We start from the raw sequence: 19,472 nt of genomic DNA on the forward strand, positions 1-19,472 counted from the left end.
TAACCCTTTAATTGGCAAGCATTGATACCATTACCATTAAAATATTTAGTTTGCTATTATGGTTGAATCATGTCTTCCTGGCCATAATTTCGTAATTTGTAAAGTGTTGTTGTACTTTGGTTACAAAATACAGGTTGTTTATTTCAAAGCAACATTGCCATAAAATAGGTCTTCTGTGTAGCTACTGAACACCATTGCCCTATTATGATCAAATATCATAAGAATACTCTCAATAATTAGCAGCAATTTCGTTGAAATATTTTGCTACAGAGCAAGAAACCACAAATAAACAGAACTTTTGCGGAACGTAGGAGATAAAGGTTCTACAATACTAAATTTGACTGTCCCCTATTGACGAAGATTAGAAATATCTAAAGTAGCGACCCGCAAGGCATGTATATGCATATTGCATAAAAGCAATAATGCCAATTAAATTATCACTAAAGTTATAATTCGTGCGGAGAACGCAATAAAATGCAATGATGCTTGAGAGCAACAGTGCCGAATAAAGGGTTAATTTGATAAGCATTTCATTTTATTTAAGCTTTATTGCATTTTAAGATATTATCAGTTTTGATATTATAATCTTTCGTTTAAATTCATTAACATAGGAAGATAAGAAATAATGGGCAGTGCATTTTTCAGGACAAATGCAATGGGAGTGTTACAAACACCAATACTGGTTATTCTCTTAACCTGGGCAGTAATATAGACGAGTAGACCTGTTATCATAATAGGTCTACAGTGCAACATATATAGGCAATCTTTAAAGGGGAAGATGCTAAGAAGAAGAAGCTCTAAATGGTGCGAGTAGTCGGAGGCAAGTGTTTCGAGATAGAAGGAAAGTGGTAGAGGTAGATGGCAAGTGGCGAAATGATAGCCGAGATTGTAGTTGCAGTCAAAGTCCATAGTGTCCAGAAGTAATTGATGAAGTTTGTGTAATAAGGTGGCTATAAATTTGAATCTTAACTTTTCTATGTGATTAGGAATGATAAGAAAGATTATCCAGGTCATACAGATCCTGAGTTGGAGTTAAAACTTAATCCCAAAGTCAAACGGAAAGCGACATTTGACAACTTTCACTTTTTTATATACAAAAAAGGTAGTGCAGCAATCCACGAAGGGTGGCTATAAGATTGGGTACAAAAGAGAACCTATAAGCATCAAAAACTGTAGTGGGCTCTAATTCTCATACTGTAACAATAAAACTTTCAGTAAATTGAGAGAATGATAGATATTGCGAATTATTTCCTTGATATGTGGTCGCCAAGTTAGATTATGATCGATGGCGGATTCCGTGGATACTAAGATTAAGAAGATTAGAGAATATTTTGAATGTGAGAGTGTTTGCGAGGTAAAATATACATTATATAGAGTTGCACCTTAGTAGAGTTGATATGGAGTTACCATGTATTACATTATTGATCAATAATGCGATTGCTATGCTGAGAGACGAATTAATCTTTTGGATGGTCAGGAATGTGCAAAAAAAAGCAGTGGAATGGTCATATTCAAAAGTGTTTAGAGTACAAGGAGTGGTTGGAATGTTAGCTACAAAAAGAAAATATAGAAGAGGTGAAAGATCTGAGACCCGAGGCGCGCAGAATAAATAAATATTTGATGAGATAATGACATATTGATAGTAACATAAGAGTGGCAGTTGAAACAAAAATGAAAGGTAAAATGGAAATAAAAGTGGAAGATTGAAACGGCGAACTTTAATCATGAGAGCTAAATACCACACTTTATTAAAAAAAAGCCTTTTCTAGATCGAAAAGAATTACACAAATTAGAGAGCAGTATTATGATGATTTGCAATATGACTTAAGAGTCTTATAAGTTAGTTGTTGTGTGGCTAATGCTAAACGAAGCGATCGAAATTGAGCCTGATACATATATAACAAATTGTGTGTAGAGAAATGAAGATGGAATCTGGTGACAATGATCAGTTCAAAAATGTTGCTATAAACGGAGGATAATTGGATCGATAAGTAAAATACAAAAAAAAAAAAAAAAAAAAAAAAAAAAAAAACGTGGAGGTATGTTATTCTTAGGAAATATAAAAGTAGAGGAAATTTTCCGGTATAAGATATGTAGCTGATGCGGAAAATGGAAAAAAACTAAATATAGGGGACAAGGAGAAGAAGACAGTAATTTGTTTCTGTCATAGGGAGATAATATATACGTTTGAGATTTACAACACAAGTAATACCAGCGGTAGAGATAGGAGTTATGAGAGGATTATTGCCTGAAAGAATTTGTGTTATACTTCGTTGTAGATTTGGCGAAATAACTTAAAGAGGTCAGTAGTATACCTCCGAGGAGAGTCAGGCGGAAATGTAATGAATGCAGTCTGTAGATGGTCTGCGAAAGCACTTGCTATACCTTTGTGAGTGCGTAAAAGTGATGGTTATTGACTAGAAGCGGATAAGGTGTGTGGGTAAGACCACCGGTCATAACATGAAAGTGCTTCCAGTACTTAGTTGTGTGAGAAGTTTCGGCTAAGTTGTTAGAAGTCATCGTCCAGTTACGATGCTAATACGCCATGATGATGACGAAGTTTGCAATAGTGACTTAGAGCTTCTAAGTTCCTAACGCGCTGAAGCTCCTTTGAAGAATGCACGGGAGCGGTGAATAAGGGATAAGTAGCTCTCGGGTAGGGGTAGGTGGTGGTGGAGTTTTCAGGGTTATGTATGTGAACTTCAGACGGAGATGATGTCGGAGATTCGTTTGTGAGGATCTTCTTTTGTAACAGGATGCTCGAGATTAACTAAGTCCTTGGTGATTTTCGACAGATTATTATCTCACTTCGTTGGATGAAAGCGTAGGATGCAACGAGGTTTTGGTAATAATCGAGGCGTATGAGCCTATGATTTATCGGTGTGAAGCTTAATGGTACAGCGATCACTACCTATTGAATCTAGCACCTCAAAAGCGCATCGTTGTGTGAGGTGGATGGATGAAATCTCTACGTCTGGTGTAGTTTCGGAGATGATTCTAAGTATGTGAAGAGCATGACATCTGGTTTGAAATGTAATGCAGACAAGAGAACTTTATATCTGGTTCCCTGCACGGCTGTGAATATTGATCTCGACAATGATGATGAAATATATAAGGAAAGTCGTCACCTCGATACAGTTTTATGTTAGTATCTGCTAATAGCTCGCATATTCATTACATTTCCTACTATTCTCAAATATTATTTTCGAATTTGTAAAGACAAAAGATAAACAAAACAACATGTAGGCAAAATTCGAACCTTGGTTTACCCCTTTGAAATCCAACTGGCTACTAACCAAAAACTGTTAAAAAAATATCATTTTCAATGATTTTCATGTTACAAGTAACACTTCCCAAGTGTAACACTCCGATTTTGATAAAATTTGGCAGGTAAATACTGCACATGAAATAAATGAATACGTGATTTTTATTTTCTGCAGAAAAACGGTTTTAAGGGGCAAAAGCCCCCACCCAAAATTTTGAAAGTTGACTCCCGAAAGGCGGAAACAAGTAGACCGAAGTGAACGAAATTGCGCACAAATGTTGAAGACGTAAAATGAGGGAATACAGGTTTTTCGTATTTTCCTGGAAAAACGGTTAGGTGGGCCACAGATCCCTCCAACCTTTGATCACGAAATATCAAAAGTGGTAATAACAGTATGTGCAACGAAACTTTGTGTAGCAACAATATGCAAAAAAATAAACGAATACGGGCTTTTTTATTTTCCGCGGAAAAACGGTTTTAGGGGCAAAAGCCCCCACCAAAAATTTTGAAATTTAACGCACGGAAAGCAGAAAGATGTGGACCGAAGTGAATGAAATTGTGCACATAATTGTAAACGTAAAATGAGGGAATACGGGTTTCGTATTTCCCTAGAAAAAAAAAAAAACTGTTCGGTGGACAGAGGCGTTTGGTGGCGGAAGGAGTGGACCGAAGGGAAGGAAATTGTGTGTATATATTGAATACGTAAAATAAGGTCTTTCGAGTTTGAGAAGTGTCCACATCCGATTTTTTGAAATTTGGCAGATCAACATTAAGTACACAAAGTTTAACATATTTTATGGTATTTCAGAAGGCGCCTTTAACCCTTTCAATGTTTTTATGCATAAACAAAAACAGGTGTTGACTTATTTGTTGTTTGCTGTTGATGTTCCGAATTTGAAGCAAATCGAATAGGGACACTAGAGAAACAGGAAAGGCCTTCTTTTACATATAAAATATCTACACACAATTTAATTTGCTTCAGTCCACTCCTCCCTGCGCTATTACGGTAATATTTACTTTTTTTCGGAATAGTCCTTGATCCTAACAATTTTTTTTCACACAAATTAAAACACGTTTCGTTTATTGTTTTGCAAATTGTACCTACACGACGTTTCGTTGTAATTCTCGATATCCTGTAAGAACTTCTGACGTATACTTATTTGCACTTTTGATATTTCCTAATCAACCGTTTAGAAGGTCTGTGGCCCACCAAACCGTTTTATTTTCCAGGAAAATGCGAAACACATATTCCCTCATTTTACGTCTACAATATCAGTACACAGTGTCATTCACTTTGGTAATGAATGGTAATTCTTCTTGCCTCTCAGGCGTCAAATTTCAAAATTTTGAGTGAGGGCGTTTGCTCCTAAAACCGTTTTTCCGCAGGAAATAATAATAAAAAAAAAACGTATTCGTTTATTTTTTGCGTATTGTTACTACGCAAAGTTTCGTTGCAATTCTTACACACATCTGGAATACTGTTATTAGCACTTTCGATATTTCGTGATTGAAGGTTTGGAGGGGTCCCACCTAACAATTTTTTCCAAGAAAATACGAAACACGTAATTTCTCATTTTACGTCTACAATATCTGTACACAATTTAGTTTACTTCGGCCCACTTGTTTTTGCCTTTCGGACGTCAATTTACAAACTTTTAGGTGGGGGCTTTTGCCTCCTAAAACCATTTTTCCGCAGAAAATAAAAAAAAAAACACTCGTATTCGTTTATTTTATGTATAGTATCTACCTGCCAAATTTTATCAAAATTGGAATATTACACTTGGGAAGTGTTAGATGTTCGTCTCTCTTCCTGGCCACATTGTTTGTTGGTTATTTTGTTTAATTCACTGTGATATCTTATGATTTGCTTGCATGGAATATTTTAATATGATTATATAATATCAGTTTGAAAGTTTTTTTTTTCGGAATATTTTTCAGAACATTCTTGAACGATAAGCTCATATTCTGATAATACTGTTGAGTCACTCTATATAAATTTTTGTACTTGAGAGTAGTAAAATTTTCTTTGGAGCTATTTTCGTCAGAAACCATTCTTTGTGAACTGTACTTCAAAAATATAACAATAAATCTCCTCAGTTTGCAAGGTACACATCATACGTTGTAGAAATGTTGCAATACACATTCTTCTTTACCACTGTGCAAATGAAATCTTTGAGTTTTACGTCCCACGGTTATGCCGATTAGGCTAAAGGAGACGGTGTGGAATGAAGGAAGTGGGAGGAAACGGGAGAACCCCAAGAAAACCCACGCACACGGTGCCTGTCCACCAGAAAGCTCACCTGACGGGGGCTGGGATCGAACCCGGGACCCCAAGCACCAGAGGTGAACGCTCCACTACTGATTTACCACTGTGCAGTCCTTGTATACGTAAGAAAATGAGGTTGTTCCATTTGAAAATAAAAACGTGCGTAGCAACTTAACAAACACTGCATTACCTATAGTAATTGATAATGCTTTTGGACAGCCTCTGCTGTATGAAAAATGTTTCTATTTTTTCTTCAAAAAATTAATAAACTAGATTTGAAATTCTTTGAATTTATCATAAATTTTTACAATTAAATAGTTTCGCTTTCCTCAAATCTTTATTATCTTTATTATCTTTTAAGTTCCTTATTTATGCCCATTGACACATAAAGCTTTGAAATATGTTGTACCTTTGGACAGACTATCTATATATATTTTCAAATTACGAATAAAAATTGAAGTTGGGACTTATTCCTGGTTACGTAGAATATTTAACTTCCTTGTACCTATATAGTTAATGTACGATCCTTCGGCATGGAATACCATAGTTCGATCCTCCGATGAAGCTCATGTGGTTCGGACCCACATGTATCTCTAGGTCCACGTCTCATGCAACCTCGGTGCTGAATGGCACAAAAAAACCTCCAAGTCAAGAAATAGAGATTGAACATAGTCCAAGAGAGACAGTAAATGTCAAATTGAAACAAATTCCATATCACATAACAAAGTTGAGAATCCTGAACTTTGAAAATGATGTATGCAAACGTCTTTTAGTTAATTTTCCAGCCATCAATTACATACAGAAAAGAACATATTCTTTTGTTAATTTAATAAAATATATAATTTATTTTAATTTATAATATGAGGGGAGTATATTTATTCTAATGATAGAAAACTGAAACACACATTATTTTTCAACATAACCTCCCTGCACTTCAACACATTTTTTTCAACGTTTCAGAAGTTTTTCATTCCGCCGAAAAAAATTCGGTTCCACCTATAACCAATTTTGCACTGCATGAATGATTTCTGCATTGGTTGCAAATTATCTTCCTCTGAGTGCTTCCTCCAATAGTCAATGAAAATTGCTTGGAGCTAGGCGAATCGCTTCCCTATTTCGTTCACTATGATTTGCCTGTTTTCCATCACTCTACCATCACTCTACCATCTATGGCCTGCCCGATCTCCCTTCGTCACATATAGTTCTTCGTTGTTTCAAAAGCTCTATCCATTCGTACATCTTGCTTTCCGATAAACAGCTGTCACCATACTGCGCTTGCATTCGACGAATAATTTCCTCAGGTTTAACACCTTCCGCAAACACAAAGCGAATCACTTACCTCATTTTTTCCTTGGTGCAGATCGGCAATGCAGCTGCCATATTTAACGGTCTGTTACACTCCAAAGACTAACGCAGGAATAAAGAGTGAGACGTTGCATAGAAGTATTGGAAGACGACACTAATTCAGCGCTGGATACTAGCAGTGTTACCAAACTTTAGTGCGAGAGCTGGTCGCTTTACTTTTTGACTTCCACTCGTACTTTTGCACTTTTTACTTGCATTGTTTCTACTGATTCTGCCATATACGTAGAGCTATTTTCACTTTCGGTCAATATCTGGACCTGCCACTCATCTAAACTAACAAAAATATTGGTTTTATTACAATTTCAAGCAATAAATGCAGGCAGTTACATCTAGTTATTTTTTAATTGAAATTTCACTCGATTTCGAAATACACCATTGCAATATTACTTTTAATAACGTAGGGTAACTGAGCTACTATACTAGGAGAACTAATTTTACAGTTACCAACTACAAGACTTTAACACAGAGCAAATATACATATACAAAATTTCAATAATATATTTTTTTATTATTTTCTGTATTAACTGAGAACCATAATTTATTAATATGTGTCTATATACAAATAAAGTATAGATTTAAATTCTTTCTATATTCTCAGAAAATATATGTCTAACAAAACAGTCATATCTTTGCTCAGTGTTAAGCGAGTCACTCCCACAGTCTCTCATAGCTCCACCATTGCATTGACTTTAGATTAAACTAATTTCCTGATTCACACGGGATTTTGCTTACAGTCAGATACAACTAAGTTTACGGCGGACGTATGAACGTAGTCTTCCCATAAGTTATATTTTATTTTACGACACAATAATGAACGCAAAATAATTTTAACTGTGAAATTTTGGGCGTTGAAATTATTATTATTAATAATAATAGAATTACTATTACAATTATCTAAACACAAAAATTTAATTAGAAAAATTAATTGACACGATTGTATTCAAACGTGAGTCTCCTATCAGACAGTTTCGTAAGATACATGCACAATTTAATCTTGATGTTCTTAACATAAAAATGACAAATTAAACTATTAGCTGAGAAGAACATAACGCTTGGTAAAAATATTTTACTTTTAAATATATTGAAACGTAACTGATATTCGTGCTTGTCATAATACAATTTAAAGAATTACAGAATGATGTCCATCATCTTTGTCTTCCTAGCTACGGGACTAATATTAGTAACTCAGTCTGAACTTGTGAAACGTTAGATTTATTTGTGCAGTGAAAAAGATAATAAGAGTAACTCAATTTACAATTGTGTTTTCATCAGGCCCGTATTTAGGTAGGTAATATTCTGTGCTCGAGCACAGGGCGGCAGAATTTAGAGGCGGTAAACTTTTGAATTCTTTTTAAGATTCACAATAAAGTAATATTTCAAACTAGCAACCGGCAGGGTCCCACACAGGAGCGAGAAAATATGTTAATGTGTTTAATTCGCTCTAATTACAGTAGTTACTAGTTAGCTAGCTTCTCTGATCATTTTTAAAAAGTAATCCTTACATGAATACGAGCCAGCTTTCCATACAGGCCATAGTATTTGGGCTAGTCGTAAATGAACTATCTTCATGCAGAACTGGCTAACAATTTTTATGCAGAATCAACTAAGTGATTCTCTGAGGTAAACGGCTTCTATGCGCTTTGGCACACATGGTTCCTGGCTCAATTCCCTGCGGAGGAATACAAGAGGGTCATTTCATAATTATTCACTTCTACACTGAGAAAAAAAATGTAGGTGACGTACCTAAAAAGATAGGTTACATGCGTAATTCCTGTAGTTTTTGGACTTAACGTACAGCAGACGTATAACTGAAAACACATGTTTTATAATACTTTCTGAATAAGTGTTCCATCTATACGTACTTTCCGTATGAAACAATGTAGGCGGTCAGGATCTCACATACAAATGGACGTATATAACATATAGCTGACGAATGTAACATAAGTATATGCATGTGATATACGGAAAACTGTTAGATGACAGACATCCTGCAACGGCATGATGTAACACCTAAGGGCAGTGCCTATATAGTATACGGATAACGTATGCTCCGTACTTATGTATATAGTAAGCAAGAGGATACCGTATATTTGTACAATATACAGCTGTCGGGAGAACGGATTTTTCTCTGTGTATTAATCAACAGTCTCATGTAGCCTTAAGAGGAAAAGTAGGGACAATTAACTTAGGAAATTATTTTATTTTTCATTTCGACATCATGTATGAGGGATAATCAGGACCTAAGGTAACAAGGCCGATATATCTGGAGTTTCGTCTGTTACAGAGGAATGAGGAGTGTACGGAAATTATAATACATGGAGTTGGCAACTGTGCAGTTTCAGCCAGCCGCCAACTACGGCAGTAGTTGTATGTAGACACAAATCGCGACTCGTTTGGAAAACTGGTCTTGCGGAGAAGTCCGCTCAGTTATTCGATTTCTTTGGGCGAAACATGTGACCGCGGCTGATACTCAGGTGGAAGAGGTTTACGGAGAGACTGTAATGTCATCTTCTTTGACGTCAACACGCGCCCTCATACAGCCCAGAAGACCACTACGCTGTTGAAGCAGATTGACTAGGACATCATTGGTTACCCTCTCTACAGGCCGGACCTATCCCAAAGCTACTTTCACGTGTTCTTGCATTGAAGGCACACCTCGAGGCCGTTGCTTTGCATCGGGAGAAGAAGGAGGAGGTGAAACACTTCGTGAGAAAAATGACAGAACACACAAGGAGTGGACTTTAACCAGGAGGGAATCTCCAAACTCATCCTACGATGCGAGAAGTGCGTGAACTGATATGGAGACTATATCGAAAAATGACCTAATGCTTGTACTACCTGTTGGCTGTATTCGTTGAGTAAAATAATAACACTGCACGTTCCACTACAGTCTTTTGTAACCTTACTTTCTGAACACTCCTCGCATATAGTAATTTATCTGCAAAAATGCAATTTATAGTTCTCATCTTGTTATTTAATAAATAAAAAAATAGTGAACCTAAACTTTCATTTATTTGTAAATACATATCTAATAATAAAATATGAGTTACAGAAGAAATCAAATCGTTAAAAACAGTGCTATTGAAAGTATCTCTGTATTTTATGATAACACGAGTCTGTCAGTTTGAAGCATACGATATTTCCATATTCAGTGCCACGTTAAAGAAATCCTATTTAAGTGAAGATGATGGTTGTTGTACTGAATTAAAAATTTGTACGAGGTAATGTGGTTATACACAAAAAATGTCAGTTCCAATATGAACTCCCATTTTGAAATTTTATAAAGTTAGTAACTATATGTGTGGAACCTTTTCCTATCAATCCAGAGAGTTTTAGCATTTTTTTTACAGAATAAGCACATGGTTGGCTATCTTCAGATATAAGGCATACAAGAAAATGTTTGATTGAAATATATTGGATCTTTTGATGCACTTTTGGATCAGGGGCGTAAAAGATTTGAACTTCCCCTAAATCGAGTTTTCGTACTTTGTACGGAATAAGCACACCATATTGAGTTAAGTGATAGTTTACGTTTGGCAATACTATATGTAGTTCTTCAGATATAAGGCCTACAAGAAAATGTTTGCCTGAAATTTATTGGATCTTGTGTTCCAAAAAAGATAGACGTAAATTATTGTAAAGGAAAAAAGGGAAATTAAAATGTGGGAAAACATAAAAAAACACAAGAAAATTCATGGATACGACGTATTCTACCACAAATTCGGATGATCCGCAATCAAACCACAAAAGTCTGGCATCAGATGGAAACTCTCTATCACTGACCCACCGTACCGTCCTTTATCATTATATTAAGCCGGGAGACCCAGGTTCGATTTTCGTTCGGTGGGCTTGATTTCACATTAAGCTGTTGATCCATATTTCATGTGTCCTTGGTGCTAAAAGGGAATCTAAACTCAAATCAACCATTTATCACTATAATGCAAAATTATTAACCAAATACAATATTAATTTATGTAATGTATATCATATATCGAAAATAACTTGACGTCTTAGGAATATAATAATAGGGACAAAACTCACCGTTATTAGTAGACTTTTGTTTCTCGATCGATTTTCAGAAATACGAATATCCACATCATTCTACTCTTGTGCGTGGTTTGCATTATACAAAAAATTTGTTAATACCTTAAATGTTATTTATCCTTCACTGCTAAACTGTCCTTAGTTGAGGATATAGAAAAAAAGTAGCCACTTCCTGAGGAAACTGATGAAAGTAAATTCGTGAATACATATTACATAGAATAGATACATATTGTTAAAAATAAATAAATGAAAAGCATTAGAAATGAATGTACCATGGAAGTGTTATTTCGCCCATATAAATATTTCCAGGAAGATATCCTTGATAGTTGATGGTGTTTATCAATAATTTTAGTCAACTATTGGCTGGATGTCTTCCTAATTCTCTTACACAATCATATAAGTTGCGCAGGTGTTCTTATAATGTATCCATTAGGTTACTTTCCTAGACTTCTAAACTAAAATTCCCATACTTATCGGAAGTTTTATAGAAAAATTATGCCCATTCCTTGTCTACTTATCAATAGGTATGAGAACCAGAATGGTAAGATATAGCGAGGTGTGGTCTTCTAATCTTTATTCAGTTTCTCAGGAATAGGTTCCTTCTCCTCCCTTCACCCTATACTTAAGCCACAAGTGGTATAAAAACCATTTCTGCTTTTAATGTTGATAGTCACAGAACAAATATATTAACAGTGACAAGCTGTTTGCTGGAATCGATTTGGCGTCTTAAGGAAAGATAACCGCATCTCTCTACTAAAGCTGAAAGCGGTAGAAATTTACTATTACCTTCAGGGCCGGATTTCCCAATAGGCCCGGTAGGCCCGAGCCTATGGGCGCAAGCTCGCAGGAGGCGCACGGCCGAGAGAAAAAAATATCTAGAATGAAAAAATAAATAGCCATAACTTAACATATTTTTTGAATTGATTAAAAAAATCAGGCTAATTAAGCATTCTTATTTTGAAGTTCATTGGAACAAATAATTGTTGGTAAAGTTCACCAATCGTTTGTTAATACATTAACGGTATTTTGTTAAGCCCAGAACCAAGTAAATTCCTCGAAAAACTTGCAATGATAAAATTGCATCGTGGAGTGGTGTTTAACCAATTAACATATAGACCTGATATAATTTTTTAATAAAGGTTTTTAGGAAAGTAACTTTAACCAGACTAGGGTGCGGAAAAAATTATTGGGCCTAGGGGCGCCAAATTGCTAAATCCTTATTATACTCCACAGAACAAAAAATTATAACATTTAGTGACAAATTTTTAATTTTTGATTTTTCATATTGATTGTGCCACCGAGAATAACATGTAACTTGACCTTTCCCTTTCTGCGCCAAACGGAAGTGCTAGGAATCTCTGGTTTCAAGTTTCAACACTATTCTCCATAGTGAAAATCATATCAGATGTTTAAAACCGTTTCTTCGAATGAATTCAGTATCTCAAGAAGAGCTTTCATTTCCGACTTTTTTTCAATTATAACGAAAAACCTATATGACTCGCTGATTTGAGAAACGTCATAAATCAATAATGTCAATAATGGCGTAAGCTAATGATTTGTGACGTTTTTCAACTCAGAGACATTGGTTGCAGTTTGGTATTGCAGGAATTATTAGCGTGATATCTGACATATCACAAACCAAGGGCGTCAATTTCTCAGTAAATTTGAGGGGCCCACTCAGACGCAGAAGGCATATATATATGCGGATTTTAAGACAAATTTCATTCAAATTATGCCAAATATTGTATATTCATAAATAAAGTACGGCGGTCCATATGAGCTTTGCGGGGGAGTGGCTCGTCCCCCCAGGATCCCTGCCCTTGTCACAACCCAACGGTGTAGCTATCCTTTAAGATTCAAAGCTGCATGTAAACTCGTTTTCGGCATATCGCTGACTTATGACGTTTCTCAAATCAGCGATTCATATAAATCTTTTACACTTCTGTATCTAATATTAGTAGTAGGAAGCGACTGGTTTCTGGAATGGTCCGCGTTTTTCTACTAATGCCAGAATTAATAAGCTGTAGTAGTTCCACTTGCAGTTTCAGTAGTGATTTACATAGAAATAGTTGTAAGAAATAGCGATGTGGAATAAGCTTCTGTAAACATATTCTACATTTGACCTTATCCTTATATTGCAATTAGAAGTTACAGACCTACTCTTCCTGTTTCACTTTCGAATTCGCATACTTTGGAAGTCTACTGTAGTTTGAACATTTAGATCAAAACTAACTTGTTCTTTATTGATTTCAAATCTTTCAAGTTAATATCACGCACTACCAACCTAGGTAGAGCTGTAAAATTTTATTTAAACCCTAAAACATAAGAATGTTTTCAAGAAACTTTTGTCGTAGTTTGTCCTTTTACTGAAAGTACAAAATTGTATAACAGTGAAAAAAATCTTGTGTGTTAACGCATCACAGGGAAACAATTGAACAGTTTCAAGTAAATCCGTGGATATAGTTATGGTGTACCTCGTGACTGGATTTTTATCCTCATACTCTGATCAGAATCTAAGTTATAAGGTGAAAGGGGCAGTCAAAATGTATGCAGAAAATTGAGTATCATAGAATTTTTTTAAGTTACGAAGATAAAACTTGGTATATTAGCTGCTCATCATAAAGAAGCGGTCACATGTCCCAGGGTTTTAGAGAATTTCCTTTTTAAAGGGGTATCGGGCATTTTCTATAATTTATTTCATTACATTGAAAGCAATGTTGCCTGACGTTTGTGATCGAATCACGGGAAAACGATCGAACAATTTGAAATGAGTTATAGAACATAGTGTTTAACTCGAGCTGTTCCTATCGTGTTACATTGAATAAATGATATATACAATATTGACTTCTAATTCTGGTTTCAATGCCGATATCATAGAGAATAACGGTAACAGATAGAAGCAATCTTTTGGAACCGATTCAACATCCCAACAATAAGTTTCATCGATTGTATAACTTGTATTCGATCCGGAAGTGGTAAACATTAACTATTTTCGATTTCAACATTTCTCGCCATTGAACACGAATGGCAATAAATAGGTACAATATTTTTTTCTAGAATTGGTTCATCTTTTATTATTCTTCGATCTGTCCATTCCAATCTAACCTACTTTAGAACTTCCAACTCAATCTGGCAGTGTATTATCCTTTGTTATGAGAATGACGGTCGACAGACTTGATCCCTTGGACACTTAATGTTTCCTATCTCACTAAAACTTCTCGAAAGTATTGTTGTTCATGTCATTCAGTTGTTTCCTTGTAGTTATTTACGTATGTTTAGTGGTTTATGTTACTTATATTCAGGGGTAACAGCACTCTGGTGGCGTATTATCCTTTGTCATGAGAATGACGGTCGAGAGACTGATCCCTTGGACACTTAATGTTTCCTATCTCAATAAAACTTCTCGAAAGCATTGTTGTTCATGTCATTCAGTTCTTTTCGTGTACTTATTTACGTACGATTAGTGGTTTATTTTACTTATTTTCAGGTGTAAGGAACTTTGTGGGCACCCTATATACAAATCAGTATTAAAGCTGAAGGTGGTAAAACATTCCTACGCCTTAATTTCAGTAAAGGGAAAAGAGCGGCGATGGACCATATCTTTGTAACGCTGAATCCATACCCTAAAAAAAGATTTACATTGTCTCTTACTGTTGTTGCTTTACGGTACAACCAGAAGTTACCGGGGGCATGAGGGGTAACTTGTGGAGGAGTATTTGGTTCTATTTAAAACCAGGTAAGTTTGTGGTGCACAACATCGTGTCTGTAAGTTCTCTCCCGGGTTACAATTTCCTCTCTTATTCTAACTTCATTTATTCTTCCAGAATCATCCAATTATAAATTATCTCCATCTACTTTAGCCTCAGAGACATAAAGTAGGACATTATTTTTTTTCTACTTCTACTTCGCATGGGCGGCTAAAGATAGACAAGGAACCTTAAGGCTCTTCACTACAGCGAAATGAAACTACCGCTAATTTTAGAGTTTTCTTTCTGTAATATCTTCAAAACAAATAAAAATATTGGAAAAGCAGAAACATATTTAACTAGACAATACCATTTTGCATGTGATACCTTTACCACAATTCACCTATCTGCTTTTGGTATGCTGCTATTTACAGAACCCATAAAAATGCTAAATCTATCTACAGTTGCAAATTGAAAGCAGATAGATGAGTTGTGATAACGGTATCACATGCAAAATCGTATTGTTCAGTTCATTACGTTTCTGCTTTTCCAATATTTTTATTTGTTTTGATGATATTACAGAAAAACTATGAAATTAACGGTAATTTAATTTTTCTGTAGTGAAGACACTGAATCCAATAAATAATGCCGCCATCTGATAACACTATTACGCCTATACCAGTCGACATCCTGACTGCAGAATGAATGAATTTAGGACGTTCAGAATGCAAGGGAATTGAATCCTATTATCACAGTTGTGGAAAGAAGAGATATACAATTTGTACGGTGCGTTTAATGATTGAAAGTCCAGACTTTTGTCCTGTCAGTATGGTAATGTTGTAAGGGTCAAAACATGGACAATACACAAAAATGATGAAAAATGACGGGCACCTTTCGAAATGTGAGTGTGAATAAGAATGGAGAGAATTACGTGAGTCGAACGGAAAACAAATGAGAGGGTGTTAGAAATTACGGGGGGGGGGGGAGAAAAGAACTATTTAAGATGTTATTGAGAATTATAAGAGCAAACATTATATGTTTTCTTCAACCAAAAATAAATGTCATTTATTTAAACATTCCCTTACGGTACTAATTAATTATCAAACTAACAAATTAAGTTACTGTGTCATTACTTTTAGAGGATATGGTGGCAAGGAAAGAGAGGGAGGGGAGAAGGAGACTACAATTAATGGACGATATCCAAACAAAGAAATTGTACGTGAAATGAAGGGGTTAGTGGAAGACCGTGGAGCATGGAAACTTCTTAGTTGCAGCAAGTGACTTGCAAATAATGCCAGATTACCTATAATCATGATGTATGATGATGCTGTTGCCTTGCTAGAATTAGAGAAAGACCTGGGAGCAGTGTTTCTTCCAGGCATGCTTTTGGGGGGCACTGCCCCATCGGAGCTCTGAGAGTGCTACCCCGGAGGAGAGCGAAATAATACGTCTATAATATAAAAAATAAATAGAATAGTACCAGCAGTGTCCCCCCCGGAATACTAAGAGTGCCCTCCCGGAACACTTTTTTTTTCTGACAACGACTGTCTGGTGTATTTTCGATTATAATATTTTCTTCTGACTACATTTTGTTATCTTACTTTTATCTTTTCGAATCTATTTATTAGTTACAATATAGTAATAGAAACAGCAGAGTTAGATAGGAATACTAAACATTAAATTTCATATTCCAATTAGCAAAAGTAAACTATACTATCGTTTCATATTTCACTTATGCTTACTTATACTATAATTAGTTATGAAATCAATACAATATAATAAATACATTCGCTCACGTATTCAAAGCTAATAAAGAAAGATAAATTTTGTGACATTAAAGTTTACCAATCAGATCTTTACTGAAGTCTAGGTGTGCCTACTATATGAAAACTCAGTTACATCTTGGTGGAAATACGAGAATCATATTCTGTAGTTTTACTACCGATAGAACACTTGGACATTCTTTCTTTAAGTACATGAAAACGTTAACATTGTTTTAACATAGTAAGAGCTTTTATTAACAAAATATTTAGTTATTAATATTTTAAGCACTGAGAGAACCTTTGGATAGAGATCTTGAAGGTGAAATATGCACAAAATGACAAAAAGTGGATTTGATTACCTTGCGTACTCAACGAAGCATTCTACAAGAGTTCGACATTAATGCTTAACATATTTTAGAATTCTGATAGTGAGTGATAGTTTGAGATAGTGGCGCTGAGGGAAGAAATTCTCTACTGGACATCGACAATACACGATTCCCTTCTTGTCATATCTTCAATCGTATTCGACATGGGCTAAAGGCATTTCAATAGTCCTACCTTCACTCTTGATGTATTTGAAAACTCTCCTGTGGAAGAATAATCACTGCTAATTATATATAAAATTCATTCCAGAAAAACACATTTTTACTTCCTCACTAGTGTAATTGCTACTGTGTGTGTCGTTCGCCTACGGAACAATTTATTCAATTCTCGATTGAATATGCTATAGTAGTTCGGTTTCTACATTAAACTATAATTCCACGTATCATATAACTATATTGCAATAAATGGAAGGTAAACTCGTCCAACCAACAAAACAGGATTACCACTCTTATGCATAGCCTATTTTATTTTGGAAATTTAGTAATCAACGATGATTTTAGGTGGCAGTGAGGGACGGAAATAGTTCTGTCGAGGTACGAATTTGTTCCTGAGACATCAATCATCCCCATCGTACGTTACCAATATTCTGGAAGAACTATTTTCATCTCTACGCAGGGGGCAAATTTTTGTCTCTAAGGGCCATTAAAAATTGCATAAATATTGATGTACAAAATTTCAGACACTTAAGTGAATAATTAATATGTGTATGTAAGTGGATATATATATATATATATATATATATATATATATATATATATATATATCGCATAAAAGATATAAATAATAGAACATTTGCCATTCAATAAAACATGCTGGCCCGGACTATGGCCTACATTTCCCCATGCGTAATTACAGCACTACTCCATTTATTGAAATCTTCTGAAATCATCTCTTCTAATAATAAATGCAGTTTGCTAGAAAGAGAACATTCTATTCGGAGCACTTTGAAGAAAGGGGAGTATTGAGTCATCCAGTAATTTAAAACGAACATTCCTATTGTTCAGGAAATGAGGATGTCATAGGAAATTGTAGGAACCATGTGCAATGTAGAAATGAATATTTTTATCATATCGAAATTGCACATCAAATTTAGATAGGTTGCATACAAAGAGTTAACCTAGGAACAGTTGTGACTTTCAACATCTGACCTTCAAACTTTCTTAATGTAACTTAAACTTGGAGCTGAGAACTTTTTAACCTTGGCTATCCGGTAATAATACCTGACAATAAACTAGGAATTCTGGTCAATGCTCATGTATTATATTTTCTAGTGTTTAATCGTCACACACATCTACCAAAGTAAGCTCTCATGCAGATTCATATCACGAAACAATAACTCAAGGTCTTATTAGAAACGTGATTGTTAGGGAAGTTTCGCAAACCAACTGAACGGATGAACGCAATATCTCATTGTTTAGGAAAATAAATATCATTGAAAAAGGAACTAGGAGTTTGCATGTCATGTAAACCTTCAAAATTGAACAGAGAAATATGTAACATGTGATATTATGTAATGTATTTCAACACTATGCATCTCATACCAATGTGTACACAAAACGTTTTAACGTCAGCAAGAAAACAAAAGAATAAATGCCGTTGAAATCGCTGTAGCATCCTTTATTTCCCAGTTGTTACTGCTACCGACTGAGATTAAGATAGATCACACTGGGACGTCAAGATCTGAAGTTAAAATGACTGTTACATGTGGCTTTCTAATCAATATATTGGGACTTGTAATTCTCCAATCAAGTTTTTCTTTGGCGGGGGAATCTACGGTAATGTATAAAGTGCTATACTACTAATGTATTACGATCTGCTAAGTACACCATATCTATATGGAAAAATCGAAATTCAAATAATATTTTTCCATTACCAAATATGTTTTACACATCAATTAGCAATACTTGAAACCCTAAGTGAATATATGGTTAGCATATATACCTCCAATTGGCGAGAACCGATTTCGGTTCTCTATTAAATGTGATTTGGCTAAGTTAGAGGTATTTTTTTCTTATACCCTCTCTGCTGAAAATAATCAAACGTACTGGTTTACTTTTGGCGCACCACTAGAAATAATTATTGCAAAATTATAACTCTTTTACTTATTTCCTTCTTATTTTCCCCTAAATGATTCGCACTGACCGATATGAAAATAGCTCACTTAGCATAGATAAAATTCAGGGGGGCCATCAGAAGAAATTGTTGAAAATTACAATTATTTTACGATTTGCTTATAAATAGGGCGTCCGTATGTACATAAATAGGGCGTAAACACTAGAGTGCCAAAAACACAAACCAACCTGTGCTAGGTGGCCACGAAAAGGCACGAATGGTACATAACCGAGTCAAGGTAGGGCGAAGCAGGTGGGCCGCGAGATAGCACGCTGGTGCTTACGAAGGAAGCAGGCGCACCAGCGACGGTGTGTATGCGCATAAGCGAGAGTAGTGGAGACAAGCGGGTTTTGACAATGATATGAGTTTCAGTAGCACTTGTCATGGTTTCATACTAGTAGCGCTTCACTTGTAAACATAAAATACAGCTTCTGTACACTGTGCAGATATACATCACCGGTGAAAAATAACATCTAATGCAGTTATCTTTAATATGCACTCACTTATTTTATCCGTCAAAAAGCACTTGTATTTTACACTAGTAACCCTATTTACTTTAAACCTAAAATGCAGCTGTATTACTTTGT

The 19,472-nt window shown here is 35.3% G+C and overlaps 1 protein-coding gene across 1 annotated transcript in view; it reads left to right on the forward strand.

The window, feature by feature from the left end:
* The first annotated feature begins 18,381 nt into the window (after positions 1 to 18,381).
* LOC145670548 (uncharacterized) overlaps positions 18,382 to 19,472 on the forward strand; it is an 85,848-nt gene continuing 84,757 nt past the window's right edge. Inside the window, exon 1 of the mRNA XM_081739354.1 lies at positions 18,382 to 18,548. Within this exon, the coding sequence (XP_081595480.1) occupies positions 18,465 to 18,548 (84 nt within the window). The 5' untranslated portion in view covers positions 18,382 to 18,464. The remainder of the gene's footprint in view (positions 18,549 to 19,472) is intronic.

Source organism: Thermobia domestica, chromosome 14 (genome assembly GCF_964235325.1).
Source record: "Thermobia domestica chromosome 14, izTheDome1.hap1.1, whole genome shotgun sequence".
In the NCBI taxonomy this organism is placed as follows: Eukaryota; Metazoa; Arthropoda; class Insecta; order Zygentoma; family Lepismatidae; genus Thermobia; species Thermobia domestica.